At 42.0% G+C, this 16299-nt stretch overlaps 1 protein-coding gene across 8 annotated transcripts in view; it reads right to left on the bottom strand.

The window, feature by feature from the left end:
• robo1 (roundabout, axon guidance receptor, homolog 1 (Drosophila)) overlaps nt 1-16299 on the bottom strand; it is a 210193-nt gene that overhangs the window by 107982 nt on the left and 85912 nt on the right. The window contains exon 1 of one of the 8 annotated variants that reach the window (XM_067506382.1): nt 13767-14807. The exons of the other annotated variants lie outside the window; for them this stretch is intronic. Within the exon in view, the coding sequence (XP_067362483.1) occupies nt 13767-13821 (55 nt within the window). The 5' untranslated portion in view covers nt 13822-14807. Of the gene's footprint in view, nt 1-13766; nt 14808-16299 lie in introns of those variants that run through there. 8 annotated transcript variants of the gene reach the window in all.

The following is a 16299-nucleotide window of genomic DNA, read 5'->3' as shown; positions in this document are numbered from 1 at the left end:
AGCACCATATCAAGCCTCCAGCAAAAAACAGTCTGCAATCTTATGCTGAATAAAGTTAATAAAAAATACATATCGCTGCTTCCTTGCTGTTGGAGCTGTCTGAACCCATATCAGACTAATTAACCCCCATTTATAACCTGCTCCCGTCACAGGCTTTTTACCATACACTAACGAGGCCCAGCAATATGGTCCGGCAGCATACTGAAGCAAAGGCCTGAGCTAACAGGCCTGACTACGCTCACAAACTCTGGCCTATTACCGCCAGAGCAACTGCACCACCACCGCCGCCTCCCTTCACACAAGCCGCCTAATATGTTTTATTAAAGAGGACTTTGAAGAGCTCCGCTGCTATCTGCTCTGCCCGTTCCTTTCCTGATTTAGACAGCGTGTCTCTAATTTGAAATGGTCTGAAGTTTGGGGTTTTATGCAGGAACCATTAACTATTTAGATGTGGCCCACTGTGAGGAGAGCTGTGCAGCAGGCATCGCTGTGTTTGATCAGCGGCTGTTTACTGTAGACGATTACACTGGACTTGCATGATTAAGATGCAGACTGAGAACACAATGTGGGTCAGAGTATCGTGTTACAGGAAAGCTGTTAGAATTAACTGGCAGATAAATATTCAGCAGTTCCTGAAAAACTCTAATAAGTGTTTTGTGTGCGATCCCTGAGAGGGTGTGTGTGTTTTGAGCAGTGAGTGGGTGCAAGCGTTTATCAGTTACACAATGCTAATTTGCTGTCCTAGGCCATAATTTAATTATTGTGTGTGTGTGTTTTGCCATGCTGATCCCAACAGACACTTTGAATAAAGCCAGTTACTTCAGCTCCATTACTCCTCACCAGGGGAAAAAGACACAGGCTGCGTAAAAGATTATTCTGTCATTGCACAAAACACCAAACCGCCCCTTCCCCTCTTTTTGAGCATGCTTTCAGACGATGGCCAGCCAGGAAACGTCAATCCTTCCCTACAGTGTGTGCTGATGAGCAAATCTGAGACAGAAACAAAAGGAGCATACATCACTGATGAACCAGGCTGTTCAGGATCTCTTTTCTTGCTTCACTTGGAGTCATCTAACATTGTCCTTAGTTCAAAGCACTACCCTTCCTTCTCCTTTGCTGCTTTCAGCCGCCCTCTCTCCTATTTTCTATCCCCCTCTTCCCCCCTTCTTCCCCTCCAGACAGAGAATGTGAGATGAGCTAATGCAATACACCGCCTCACCAAAGGGAAGCTGGGACTTCTACTGCAAGGATCTGATCGATTGGTGCCTCGGGCAAGATTCTCCTTCTCCCTTAACCCTCACATTTGGAGTGTTTCTTTTTCTCTTCTTATCACAAACACACACACACACACACACACACACATAATAGACACAAAGTTAAACTATGCTTGAGGGACCTTTGTTCACTGTGGAGGTAATTAAAAAAAAAAAATCTACAGTTCTCTGTGACTTTTCTCTCACAGCTAACTGAACAACACACCATGAACCCAGAGCCCAACAGCAACAACAGTGAATTGAAAAGCATCAGACCATCTATACAGCCACCACCAGGGTCCAGACCCAGACACTGACCCATATACTCACATTATCTGTATGCATCCTAGGTTTTACGAAGACCTTCAGGGTATTTACCCACTCTGTATCCCCACACGACACACACACAAGCACGCACACATTGATAGACAGGGCGAGATTGTGAGGTTTATGATGGCTCTCAGAAAGGCAAGGTCATTCTTCTGGCCATTACATAACAAGGCGTCCACTGTATATTTTCATTATGGCTACCTGTCATCTGTCAATCTATATACAGATACGATAATTGCAGATTATACAGATAATTCCTCCTCAACCTGATTGAAACAATTGTAAGCCTAACAATATTTGTGTGATTGCTGTGTGACTGGTTATGTCTATGAAAGCCAAACAGCTGACTGATACATCTCTGTGCCCTAAAATAAACAAACAAAAACTTCCTTTTTGCTCTTTCTTGCACTTGCATCTAATAAAATGTAAACACTTTTCTGATAGGACTTTTCTTTGATGTTTTCTCCTTGACTTAGATTTTTGCTGCCTTGTACCTCACTTGTAAGTTGCTTTGGATAAAAACATCTGCTAAACGATTAAATGTGAATGTAAAACGAAGTACAAGAACTTTGTTACAGTACTTAAGTAAATTTTTCACTTATCTGCCCATAACTTAAGTAGATTTAATCATGGCTACCTTGACTTTTACTATTTTACACCCAAGACCAAATATCTTTACTTTTTACTTCACTATATTTCCAATCAAACTATTGTTACATTGTCACATTTAAATCATATTAATTCACACATTTTTATAATGTAACATTTTTTAAATGACATCAATAGTGAGACAAGGAGTGCTTTAATACTGTAAGCAAAATATAAGTCACACACTTACTTTTACTTAAGTTGAAATGTAAGTCCAGAACTAATACTAGAGTACTTTTTGTGGGATTTGTACTTTAACAGTACTTCATCCACCACTGACTATGCCAGAGGATTCGGTTGAAATGCAGAAGGCTGCAGGTTCGAATCTCACCACACCAGGTGTAGCCCCGCCCACCCACCAAGGGCTTGGTGCCAGCAACGAGCTACTGGATAAAATGGGAGGGTTGCAGCAGGAAGGGCATCCTGCATAAAAACTCATGCCAAATCACTGTGAGGAACACGTTAGAGCCGAAAGCCCCTGATATTATTTTAACAAAGCACACAGAGTTTAGTAGAATGAGTTAATTCTGTTAATAATAACTCGATCTGTACAACAATACATTTTTTGATGTGAGTCCTAATAACAACCACTTTGTTGCTGCAAAAAATCCAGCTCCAGCTCTCTACCTTAAAAAGTAGCTAAATGTGCCTCTGCCCCTTTTTTTCTTGGCTCCTATCTTTGCAGAGTGTGAGAGAGAGGAAAAGAGCCAAGCACCTGCCCTTTACACCAAACTCACAGGAGAGAAGGACAGTGAGGCAATTTAGATCTGTTGTCACGGTGGTCTCCTGAGAAAGAGAGGAAGGATAATGCTTCTACTTCCTTGAGCGATAAAACCACTTTACAATGCCGGGTCATTCAGTTCAATTCTTGCCATCGGACAAATTAACCAACACTAGAATGGCATGTTATTAAATGAGCAATATTGTGGTAAAGTTTAATTCCCGCCATAAAGATGCTCAAGGTGACAGAATCTGATAAAGACATATTAAAATGGAAAGGTATTACAGCTTGAGGCATATCATCACACCCCATATCACATGTCCTGCTGAGCAATGGCAAAGATATGGAATATGGATCAGTGATAAGGCAGGCCAAGCACAGTAGGGCACTCCCTATCTGCAGCCCCATTAATCTGTGATTAGGGGACTTAAGAGGGATTTATGGCAAAGATAAGAGCAAAGGGCGGGTCCCTCGGGGTAGCCAGGCGGAGAATGGAGCCACGCCTGCTGGGGGCGGGGCTGGCCAGTCAAAGATTGAAGGCAAGCCAAGGTAAGGTGAAAGCACCCTTTTCTGTTGAATCCGAAAAGATAAGAGAGAGAGAAGGCAGAGATAAAAGGAAGAAAGAGGGAGAGGCGGAAACTGAGAGAAAAGGCGAGTTACCAAACTCCCGCTGATCAGATGACACTAACAAGAAAGTGAAACCAAATCTTTTACCATTTCAACATCAGGATCCCACCCTGGATTCCACCACATGAATGAGTTTGCCAGTTGCATCAGTTTTTAACGTTACACAAGGCTATCGCTTACACTCCTAAGAGGGAGGATTAGAGTCGTGTGTGTGTGTGAATGTGCATGGGGACACAGAGGTGGGGTAATGGAGGGGGATGATTGAGATCTTTATGGCCTCGTCTTTTCCTCATCTCTTTGTCTCCGCTTACCAAACAGAACAGGGTATGGTTACTTCATGTTCACCAACAGTAGCACTTAAGAACAGATATGAGTTATCAAAAAAATTGTGCCGATGTCCAAATTTTTCAATAATCAGAGCAAACCTGAAACACACTACCTACACAACACTGCAATACAACACTATACTGTTTATTTATCTCTAATCGTTGTTATAGAAACTAAGTCTAGACACTCACAGATGATTACAATGCTCCCATTGATGTTTGAGATATGTGGCTTCTGCAGACTGTAGTGCAAACATGACATGTTGTAAGGCTCCTTTGTTATTATTAAGGCCAAGACAATGATGAAGGTTAAGGAAGTACCCCGAAAAAATTAAAATGCAGAACTGTGGCAACTCTGTAAAGCTCCCAACACCACAAGTCCAATCGTTTATTTTCGAATGATTAAGAGCAATGACTTGCTCGAGTTTTCAAGATTTGTAAATAAGATCTGATAAACTATTATGATCTGTTTGCATCACAATGTTTGTGCCTATTTGTCATATACAACATAAAAGGTGCGACAATAAACAAACACCCCTCCTTCCTTAGCTTTTGGCCATGTGTTACAAAATAAGGTCCAGGGCACCTTCAAACTCACGGCTGTTCGTCAGGATGTGACCCAACAATGGTTCTCAAATTCTGGAGCACTAGCCCCAACTCATGTCTGTGTCAGCTGGGAAACACATCCCTGGCTTTCCCCTGGCAATGCAGGCTAGGCCAAGAGTGAGAAGAGTGCAGCAGAATGCTCCTCTGGGAGGCTGGGGCTCATCCTGATCTGGGGCCCCCATCTGGAGCTAAGACAATAGGAGCAGTATTTACACTTCTGCTTTAGGTTTTTTCTCCAAATGGGCCATATTTGTAAGACATAACAGCAAGTGTGATAAAGGAGTGTTGATGCTCATCAAACACCTCCTGAGTCAGCTGAGATCTGAGAAGGTCTTTGGTTTTCCCGTCTTTTAAAAAGCATCATAATAAAATAAAAAGCTAATATTTTTTTATCCATAATATTTTAACCTAAGCCTAGGTTAGGTTAAAATTTAAAAATGCATTATAAGGCCATGCAGATGACCAGCAACACAACACTGTGGAGTAACTGCAAAAAGACAAGACAAGGGGAAAATATACAATATACAATAATGAATTTTCAACAGAAGCCCAGGGGATGCAATTGTGAATGAGTTGCAGCTCCTCCCGATGCCAAGCTGCTCCAGTGAGTGTCATTAGACACAAATAAAGGCTGTCAAAGTCTGAAGAAAACCAGGAGGGCAGAATTCATTTCTGCAGGATAAATGCAGTTCCTATGCTTTATTATATCCATTCACTGAGACAAGGAAGAAATCTGTAGTGGAACAGAGCAAAATGCTTGTTAGGAAGCTGCCTGTCAATTTGGCTCTGGAGACCAAGCAGATGGACTAAAGAGAGCAGGGTGGATGCAAGCGAAGAGTCATCCTGTCTTTATGTGTGTATGTCAGTCTGTCTAGTATCTATCCATCAATCTATCCACAATGTGCATGTCAGTGTGTGATTGTGAGCAGACTCGGAGACTCCTTAGGTTGACCCTGCATATTCACGGCAATGACCTAAGAAGAAAACCCAGCTCTACTTCTCATGAAAGAACTCCAGCACTGGTGTCAAGGATGTCACTCCATCAGCAGAGCCTGGACCCCAGGAAATGAGCAGTAATTAATATGGAACCCAGATGCCAGGCTTAGACCCTCCATTAGGAAGCTTCTGTTCGTGGCACAGCCAAGGTTCGGAGGGAGGAAGGGATTACACCAAGGGAGCACGAGTGGGCAATTACTTCTTGTTTTTGTTTTCCAGCATTGCCGGTTTTAACAAGGTTTGACCAGTGTAATCTCAGTGATGCACCAATACAGCATGCAACAACAGGATAGAAACAAGGGTAATTGAATATACCAGCAGATTTATTTCCCAACAGGGGACAGCGAAATTCTCACTGCTGACTACTTCTATGAGCTGCTAGACTCAATGCTAAATCCTCAATGTCATTAAATTGTATTGCAGCAAAACCATTTGTTAAGTGTTTGGGAAAAACAATAGTATGGTTGAAAGCGGCATTATAAGCATACTTTTGTCATGAGTAGGTGATTATGGCTCTACTGTATTTCATGTAATGTGGTTTTATTTCAGGAGAACTGGAACACAACCCTGGAGTTGATTGTAAATACTTTTATTAATAAACCACTGTCTGCTAATTTTTTAACAATATGAAGCATCTGGTTTTCTCTTCCCAAGGTCACTGTGAACTGGCTGTGAGGGAAGGCAGCGAGGGGCTGTGGAGCAGCACGGTGGAAGAAGGAGCAGCACATTCAGCTGGCACAACCCAGCCACAGCCCAGCCGCACAGAGTACAGCATTTCGGCTCTGTGCCAAGAAAAAGAACGGCTCTGAAGGAAAGCCAAAGTGAATTGGGGCAGGCACAGCCAAAAAGCACCTAATGCTTTTTAAATGTTATTTAGTTGATGGGAGAGGCTGATACAGGCCTACTGCTGAACCAGTATAATATTACACTCCCTGAAAGCAGAGCCGATGACCTTAGCTGCTTATGTAGGCTATTCTCACTGTTCGGCCAAACACATTCTAAAGCAAATCTCAGACAGCTGGGTGTTGAAAGGGAGTTTCAGTCACAGCATTCAGCTGAGGGTACAACAGTAATGTCTGACTGCAGAAAGTTGGAACGTTTCCTCGAGGTGGCCTTTAGGGTAAAGGGGTAAACACGGAGCACATAGCTTTGGAGTGCCAATGTGTGCAATGTTGTGCATGCATATGGTTCATACACTGCAGCTGTGGATACAAGGTATTATTAAAGTGAAACGTGGCTCCCGGAGGCAGAGCATAGGCTAAGACTCGGTGGAGCCAGTTCCTCCTGTGGCAAGCTCCAAGAGACACCAGCACGAGCCTGCTGAGTGGGGCATGGCCCCAGTCCAGCTAAATGGAACACAAATGGCCCAAACTGTTCAAAACCTGGCCTGGAAAAATTAAAGTGGGATGTAAGGCATGCCATGTGATGCACAGTAAATATTTGGTCAAAATTAATGAACGGGCAAAGTCTGCCAACAAGCCTTTTTCTAGACATCCACAGAGGGGAAACTGTGCCCAGTCTGGCATTAAAATTAAATTTCCTTCTGCAGACAACTGCTCACTGGCCTGTCTGCTTTCCAGCACCCACTTACCACGTCCTCTCCTCAAAACACACACCAACTGTCCAGGTACACAGTGTGTCTCACGAAATAATGACTTCATGGTAAATGTATCACACTTCCTCAATTTCCATCTGTTTGTTCCCTACATTTGAAAGCAAAAAACATTGTCAGAAATCAAAATTAAATTTCTCAGAAAACCTCTTTTCCTCGAGAGCTGTAGAAAAAAGGGGGAAGGAGGTCAGATCTGCATGTAACAGCTGTGATAACAAGTGCAACAGAGCAAATGTCTCCATCTCCAACAGTGTTTTTAAGTGTTTTCAAAATGAAAATAATCAACCTGAGGAAAATTCATCTTCCCACAGACACAGATTTACCCTACTTTTGATTTACCCAACGTCACCCTTGAAAAATGGGCACAATAGTTCACATATGCTATGAATAACAAACCATGTATTTGTATCATGAAAGTTTAAAAAGGCAAATGCAAAAAATACAGGCACAAGCTCAGCTCCAGCACAGTCATGGGGTGAAGAAAACACTTTTGGCTTTGGCCACCCCGACTCAGGAAGCCAAATCCACTTCATGATGTCAAAAAGATGCCCATCGTTTTCATTAAGGCTTAGAGCAGAGTGGAGACAGTAGTGAATAGTAGGTCCTGATTAGAGGACAAAATGAGAAGGGATAAACACCACCTGTCAAGACTGAATGCCAGAAAGAATCACAGCAGTCAAGTAGTAGAGCATTTATCACAGAGCACCTGACAGGCTTCATCAGACATTTTGCAACAATGACTGCTGAGCCAAAAAAAAAAAAAAAAAAAAAAAAAAGCTTCAAACCTAAAGCGCATAATAGTTTGAGCTATGAAGCTTCCGATTAAGACTTGGTGACAGACATGCAGCTAAATGCAAAAAAGCAATCTTTTGCTAAAAGCCTGAAGAACCGGAATCTCAACCGGGGACTGCAATTGTTAGTGAATTAGAGCTTTCATTGTGTAAGCAAAGTGTAGGAGGAAAGTGACTGCAGCACAGGGAGCATTGCACAGTTAAATGAGAAAGAGTGACATGGAGGACTAATAAGCAAATGGTTCAACATTGAAAAGTAAAGTTTAAATGGTTTTCTAAAAGGTGAAAATCTAAAGCTTAAGTATAGTTCTGGTTCACGGAGTTGAACAATGTTGGCACCACACCCAAAATGAAAACATCAACAATTTCCTAGAAGTAGGTAAATCAATCTCGCAACTTAGACTGGCTTTGTATTTATAAGTTGCAAATTCATCCAGTTGTTGGAATCCTCCTCACCATGGTTACAGCTGAGCAGTGGGAGCGGCTCCAAAAGCAGCCTTATAATAGGGAATTTCAAGGTCACCTTCTCATTAATTATGTTTTGCAGTGCTTCCTCTTAAATAGAGCGCACCCCTCCTACTTTTATCACTCCTTTGTGTGACAGAATTAGCCCCCTGGAACCGGTACATATTCAGTCATAGATGAGTTGCTGCTGATGCTGCTCTGGATTAGAATAGCTTCTGAACACGAATCTCCAGTTTCTCTGTGTGAATTAAAATAAATGATGTTTGCAAAATATAAAATGAACAGGAAATAATGTTTGATGCAAAAGGGACCTTGTCACCACAGGGAATCTTAACTATGACAGTATTGCTGAGAGGGGGAGGAACCAAAGATATTAATCAACTAATTAGCAGCCTCCCTTTTAACTGCTAATTTAATCTATTCCTCTCAGCCTCTTTAATGCTATTTTCCCCTGTCAGCTATAACTAAAAGAGAAGTTTAGCATTTCAAAAGTGTATCCAGGCCTTGCAGTGAGAGGGTAATAGAATGGTCACAGTGGCTGGGAGGAGACCTGAGCTCAGGGAGTGAAAAAGAAAAGATGGATACTGGGAAAGGCTGTCCTCAATGCCATCTCTCAGTCTCCCCAGTTGAGAAAATGAAAGAGAGGGAGGTCTGAGCCTTTTTAAAATGCACAAGGCAGAGCACCCCACGGTAGCACAGATTCACCACCACAGAAAGCTCCAGGCCCAGAGCGAACCTGCACAATCTAGAAACATGAGGGATGAAGGCTGTAGTGCTGCACACCAAACCCTCAATGCCACATTTAAAAAAAAAAAGAAAAACTGGGTCTTGTATTTACTCAGCATTTAAAAAAAATTAAATAAAAAATCAACTCTCCCCAGATGTCCACTTTTAAAAGGAAAACTAAACAAGAGAACAAGAGCGGTGTCCTTGCCTCACAGTTTTCCACCACTATCACCTTAATCAGCACATTTGTGGCCATGAGGGACCAATAAGAATATACAAGCAAACCAGATCAAGAGCATTCCCAGAGCTGGTGTATCATGGTATGTTTGGCTGCTCTGTCCTCCTCTTCGTCCTCTGTTCCCCCCCCTTTATCCCCCTTCCACACCCTGGGGTTGCCTTTGTGTAGGCGCACACCCCCCTTCACACTCCTCACACACCCTCAGTCCCTGGTGAACCATTCTCTTCCCCTCCTCCATGCCTTACAATCGCCCCGTTAAGGCGACACAATGCGGCCTCCCCGTCCCTACAGGCTTTTTCTGCGTGTCCGCCTGCTTTATTTAAGAAAAGCTCTGCACTGGCCAGCCACAAAAAGGCAAGTCTTAAAAAATTGGGCCAAAAAAAAAAAAAAAATGTGGGGGATGGGTAAGAGGATGAAGAGATTTCTTAAGCCCTCTTTCAGCACCCCAAACATACACAAACACACTCCCCACCTCTCAGTCTCTCCTTCTCCATCACATCTATATTAGAGGAGTCATGGGGAAAATAATCCGCAGTAAAGTCCAAATCAAGTAAACATGCATATGCAACGTGGAATCAAATGAGGATTAGCATTATGTAATTTGCTCTTGGCATTTTTCATAACAAGAGGCAAAGCTGTGGGAATTCTAAGCGTGCAATTTGTGAAGTGAGACAGAAACCAGACAACACCTTTCATCCTATAAGGACACGCCATTTATCACTTCCACAGAGAGTGGCAACAGGGAATGTTTGTCCTCCCTGTTGACTGCCACAACAAGATGCATTAACTATACTGACATGAGTCTAATATCCAGGACAAGCCTGCTGCCTTAGAGCATCAGGCAACTCCAGACTAAAAAGCTTATACGGCGTTATGTTGCACAGTAATCTTAAAACAGATGATTTCAGAGCTTAGAGTGACAGACATCTGATACTTAAATAAGTCATCAATATTATCAGGAAGCAATGGGCAACACTGTCCTCAATGCATAACTCAATATTAGGCCTGATGGATTATGGAAACTAATTGAATTGTGATTGTTTTTAAGCAATATTGTAATTGTGATTCATGTGTTTTTTTAAAAGCTCATTTTCTCCTGTAATGCATATGGTCATCAATGTCCCAGCTGATTAGTCCCTCTAACACACCAATAGTAAGAGTTCTTCAGAAAAAATTTAATTCAAGCTTCTCTAAAAAAAAAAAAAAAAAAAAAAAAAAAAATGTTTTAATTGTAGTTGTAATTGTAATATTGCAGCATTTGCAGTATGACAATTACATGTTCTGCTTAATTTTTTATATCGACTTAAAAACTATTAATTGTTCAGCCATACTCAACATAGGGGTGCATCCTCACTTTTATAAAGTTACCAGAATGCTCTGATTGTCCTCGCAGCCAGGCTGCAGCCACGGTAAATTACAAACTAGTGACATCAGACGGATTTGTTAATTAATCCAATTACGCAGTGCTTTTAGGTCATTAAAAGAAGATTGCTTAGGCGAAAGCTGATCATTAAAAGTCACCGCCTAATTTATCCGCCCTCAAACAAACTACTCTGAAATGTTGATCTAGTCAGTCATTAATGACTTAGTTGTGGTTCTCACGAACAGGAAGAGGACACGGCTGCCATCCCACATTCCTCCATGTGGTTTCACTAAGCCAAAGTCCACTTAATCCTAGAACTTAGGGTGTAAAAGCCTGCTTGATTTGGATTAGGATCAGATTAATGTGTATTTGTGCAAGTTATAGAGCTATAGCTTTATGGACACTGTCACCCCATACAGGGGTGAGACAAGACGCCCGCTTTCACAAAACATTAGTCCAGAAGGCTGAAGTCTCAAAACAACATGATTTTTTAATCTAGTGGAAATACCAAACATTGATTAAAAAAGTGGGATCTGTGTGAGATGGTGAAGGAAGACTTTGGCTTTAATGACTCTGTTCTCAGGCCAGAGGAAATAGTCTGGAGACATGAGACAGAGATGGGTCTCACCTGTGGTCTCTGGTCATTAATTGGCTCTGGAGCCTGCTGGGTCCTGTCATATCGTCACAATCTAGGACGTGGAAGGGCTCTGCAATTTATCAGTACTTACAAGTCAATTTGTCAAGACCTTAGCGGCGAGGGGCTGCTGGGGCTGGGGCTGAATAACCCGGTACAACTCCCACTGACCATATTGTTATTAGCACAAGTACATCATTTGCTATGTTTGGATATAACAGGACAGTGAGTTTACAACACGAGTGCACATTTAAAAAACTGAATATTCCCCCAGTTCTTATCTCCTCAAACTAATCTGAAGTGTCGTATTGAGTGTGAAAAGTGTAACCACCTTTTGACCTCGTCTGAATTGCAGCTCAGAGGTGAGTATAAGGTCTGACGAGCACTTGAGAGAGAGATAACAACCATTTAGTGTACTGCAGGAGGAAAGATCACCTGATAACAGGGCGGGCCATGAAAGATGGCGGTATCAATTTACAACCCTCAGACAGAGCGAGGCAGTAATAAGCAAGTCGCCGCATGTGACTGACAAGAGCAAAGGTCATCTCATCTCTCTGCCTCTCTCACACGCAAACAGTATAAAAATTCCTTCTCACAACAGGGGAAGTGATGTGAACATTTTCATACGATCCACGGAGATGTTACTGAACGCCGATAAGAGTTTACATCAGAGATTTGATATCTTGCCTACACACAGAGTTAAATACTTAACCCTCTGATTAGCTGCAAATTTGACATCTTTTTTTCCTGGCAAGTGGCTAATCCAATTTTATGACACTAGTGTCTAATCCAGGACCAATCCTCTGAGTATCTTCTGTCCAGTGCCGCTCTATTATCAGGCCCTATTCTCACACCCCTACCCACAATTGCCCCCCCAACACATCCTCACAGCTAGGCGTAATTGAAAACCCTGGTGTCTGACGGTCTCTCCCACTGAACGCAAACATCACTGGCTCAGCACGGGCCCAGGATCCAGCCAAGGGTGGAGCAAAGGGAGCTGCCACCTAGTTCTCAACAATCACCTCTGACCCTACTTCCTGTTCAGGTGCTGCAGCGTTTCCTCAAAGTACCGTGCTTTAAAAGCATTTCCCTATCACCACATCTTTGCCTCTGCACAAAACAAAAAGTAATTTCAGGCAAACACTCAGGGAGCATGAATAATGTCTGAATATGTGTGACGACATTCTGCACACAGACACTGGCTGAACAAGTCCACCAGACATCGAATTAAGACAGAAGACAGATTTTTTATTTTATTTTTATTTTTTTAAATTGAGTCCAGTGTTTGAAGATGCCCTTTTAAAAGCAGTGGAGAACAGAGTCCTTTCAGTTTGAAAATAATTGGAATCGTGCAGAAAGTCAGCACTTTCAGGGGCGTCTGGAAGCAGACGAAGACATTGTGCCTTTTCAGGTTTAAACTTGAAAACAATTATGCTCACTATTATTTTAGTAATTATATGTGTGAGTTGGAGCTACAGAGTCTGTACGTCACTGCTGATTTTTCTGGTGGGTTTGTTTTGAAGAGTGTTAAATAAACTGCCTCACTAGAGTTTTGTTGACTTGTGTGTGTATGCAAGTCTTTCTTTAAATTGCCCTACTTTGGCCCATTCAGGACACACGTTTCTTAACGTGGTAATGGGGAGGCAGACATGTGCTTCCATAACTGACCTGGAAAAACCTCCGTTATCATGGCCCAGGAACTCTATAGGAGCATCTATGTGTTGGGTGAAGAGCATAATGTGTAAGATAACAGGGACCAATAAAAGCAGAATTAGAGAGCTCCACCTAAACAGTCTAAATGACACAGGAATGAAAACAGACGGTAAAAATATGTGATATTCTCAAAAATATTCATTTTGAAAACATAACAAAAATGCTGCACTCATCAATAATGGACAGAGCCGTACCATAACTGGAAACATGGTCTCCACAGGGGCTTCTGCTGTCTGTTTGACCGATGATGGCTGCTCTCCCCACTGATCCCACATGGCTTCAGCACTTTACGTCTGACTTTATGTGTGCTCAGCCCTTAAAAGTTAGACAAGCCCTTTACCTAAGAGTTAACTTTCTCATTCAACAGAAAACATTTCCCTGCTGTGCATCTGAAATGTGTCTTCCTCTGAAACTGAAAATACACATCAGAGATGAGCCTCTTACAAACTCTCAGCAAGGCCTAAAATAAGCTCACTGTCTAAGAAAGCTCTAATATTCCAAACGGGTTTTCAGTACGACTGGGAAAGTCTACATTTGCCCTGCAGCAACTATTTTTCATTTCCACTTAGCACTTCAATAAAAGATTTTAAATAAACTTTGTTGCTCTGCATGTACTCTGGTCCAAGCTGCAGCAGGAATAATTAAAAACAGAAGCCTATAAAATCCAAATCAGGCCAAAGTTACCGAAATAAATGTTAATAATGATCCCTGACTTACCAGAGCACACATGGAGAAACAGAAATACAAATCCAATAGAAGTTGGAGACATCATTCAACGTCTCTCTCGTGAGAAATATTCTTGTATAATCCAAATTATTCAAAACACAATTTAGGCATCCACTCCTTCATGTCAAAGTGTTCAAAAAATTAAAAATAAAAATGAGCTCACAATCCAGAGTTAGACAATTTAAAACCCCGATTTTGGTTTGGGAGTCATTAAAAAAAAAAGCAAAATCTGGTGAAAAGCCAAAGCGAGGCTTCTTGATATGGAGAAGTGTTAAAAGATGGGAGAATCACTGTAACAGCAGCTCCAACCAGCCCGAAATTGAACACATGCTTTCTTTCTTTCTTTCTTTCTTTCACTAGTTCAGCTGAACTGGCTCATAGCATGTGAAAAGACCGTAGAAGAATTTGAGCAGAGCTCTATCCTTTCCTAGGATTCATCCCGTTGCCGCTCAGTGACCAGTCAGTCGTTCTCAATCAAATCATCGCGTCCTTTCGTGCCCCCCCCAAAAAAAAAAAAATAAAGAAGGGAGAAATAATAAATCATCCAAAGTGAGTACAATGAGTAGTCCACGCTGTGTCCCCGCAGTCACATTATTTCAGTCCAGTTTTGAATCTGTCACTTGAGATCGGAAACTTTGGGAGTTAGTCCTGTCCTCCCTCATCCACCGGATCCACACACACACACACGCACGCACGATCAGTGCAACTTTTCCATCACTTTTGTCCCGTTTCTGCGCCGCTCCAGCTCCGAAAGATCCTCGTGCGCGTCGCAGACCCCGAACCTCAGACGGGAGAGGGGACAAATACGGATTCATATACACAGCATTTCATTCAAGAAAAGCGGAATGCCTCGTCAGTGGCTTTCTACCCCCTCCATAGACCCGGCGATGTTTCCCAGGGAAGAAATTTAACCTCTTCCCGCCTGGATCCCACTGAGCAGCGCACACCGACAGGCTGCTGGGGTTTCTTCAACTTTGCCCAGTAATAAGTGAAACCTTATAAAACTACTCGGACATGTTTTTAGTCCTTCTGCGGTTCCTGACTAACAACCAGTGGAGCAGCCTTTTCCAGTGATGTTCCTGAAGAGACTTCACAGCATGGATTGGGAACTCAATAGTTCTTATATAATGGTTCTAACATACTTTGGGCTTTTGTTTTGTCTCCAGTGGTTTCAAAGCCCATTAATATGTCAATATGTCAACTGGCCCAACCATTAGAAAAATAATAATTTTATCCTTCTGAAATATATTGGGCTTTATGACAAAACCAATTTGTCTAAAGACGACCCAGGCATGATGTATCATATTGTAGGTGTCATTGAAACATTGTTTTACATACAGTAGAAAACCTTAGTCTTCTAACCAGCATGTTTATGTTACACAGAGCTTAATTTATAACGTTTCCAAACAGCTTCCGGGCCTTTGTGCGATACGACCACATATTATACTATTAATACAAATAACAGTTAATGGGCTTTGGAGCACTTTATGACTAATTACAATCTGCTTAATTAAAAAGGAGTCTAACAACTTATCTGATGAGTCTTGTACCTGCTAAATCATGTTCCCTCATTCGCCTTAAAATGTGCTAATTTCTTCAAATTTGTCTTCTTTATTATTTTAGACCAAAAGCAGCATCTCCCTCACTGTAATGGCGTGATCAGTGTAGCCCACAGCCTGCTGTTTCTGCACGCCTGAGGAATAACACACTTTACACACAGATATGCCATGCATTATGTATAAGCATGAAAGCTATCTTACTTTAAAGGATAAATGTGAGGGAAACACGAGCACAATGGAAGAAAAGGGGGCAGCAGGAGCCCGATTGGCTTCTGCCTGCTTCACTGAACATTTGTTACCAAACAGCGCCCTCCAGTGAAAAGCTGCCTGCACTCAGACAGTGAAGCTGCCATCAGCAACAACTACAGAGCGCACACACCAAATCAGCCGCGACATCAATGACACCTGGTGGTTTTAAATGCCGTGGCTGATTGGTGTGTGTGTCTCCTGCTGTTATTATCAACCATGCTTGTCTGCTTCTCAGAGCAGACAAACATTACTGATGACAGCTGTAAAAGAACAGAAAAAAAGTCATGTTCAATTTTGGATATGACTGGCTATAAATTAAATAAAACAGGAGAAGGCGTAGTATTTTGTGTTGCACTAATTTGCATGGAACTACGCAATTCAGTTCAGTCCCCTCCAAAACTACTGGAACAGCAAGGCCAGTTCATTTGTTTTGAGTTACCATGAAGCACAGGTGGACTCAGGGGTGGGCTGGGGGCACCCTCTGAGGTGCCTTCAAGTACTGCCAACACAGTAAAGTACAACAAATCTGAACCTGTCTAATCAAGTATTTACACCTTGATACATCATATAACACAAAACGTTTTGTATCAAATTATTCAAATTTTGTCCCTTAAAAAAATATTAAAACAGAAAGATTTACCTTAAAGTTGATAATACTTAAATAAGTATTTATATCGTTACATTTAGTTTGATGTCACTTTTTTTTGCAATAACTG

The sequence above is a fragment of the Channa argus genome, chromosome 6, assembly GCF_033026475.1.
Source record: "Channa argus isolate prfri chromosome 6, Channa argus male v1.0, whole genome shotgun sequence".
In the NCBI taxonomy this organism is placed as follows: domain Eukaryota; kingdom Metazoa; phylum Chordata; class Actinopteri; order Anabantiformes; family Channidae; genus Channa; species Channa argus.
This window is presented reverse-complemented; position numbering and strand designations above follow the sequence as displayed.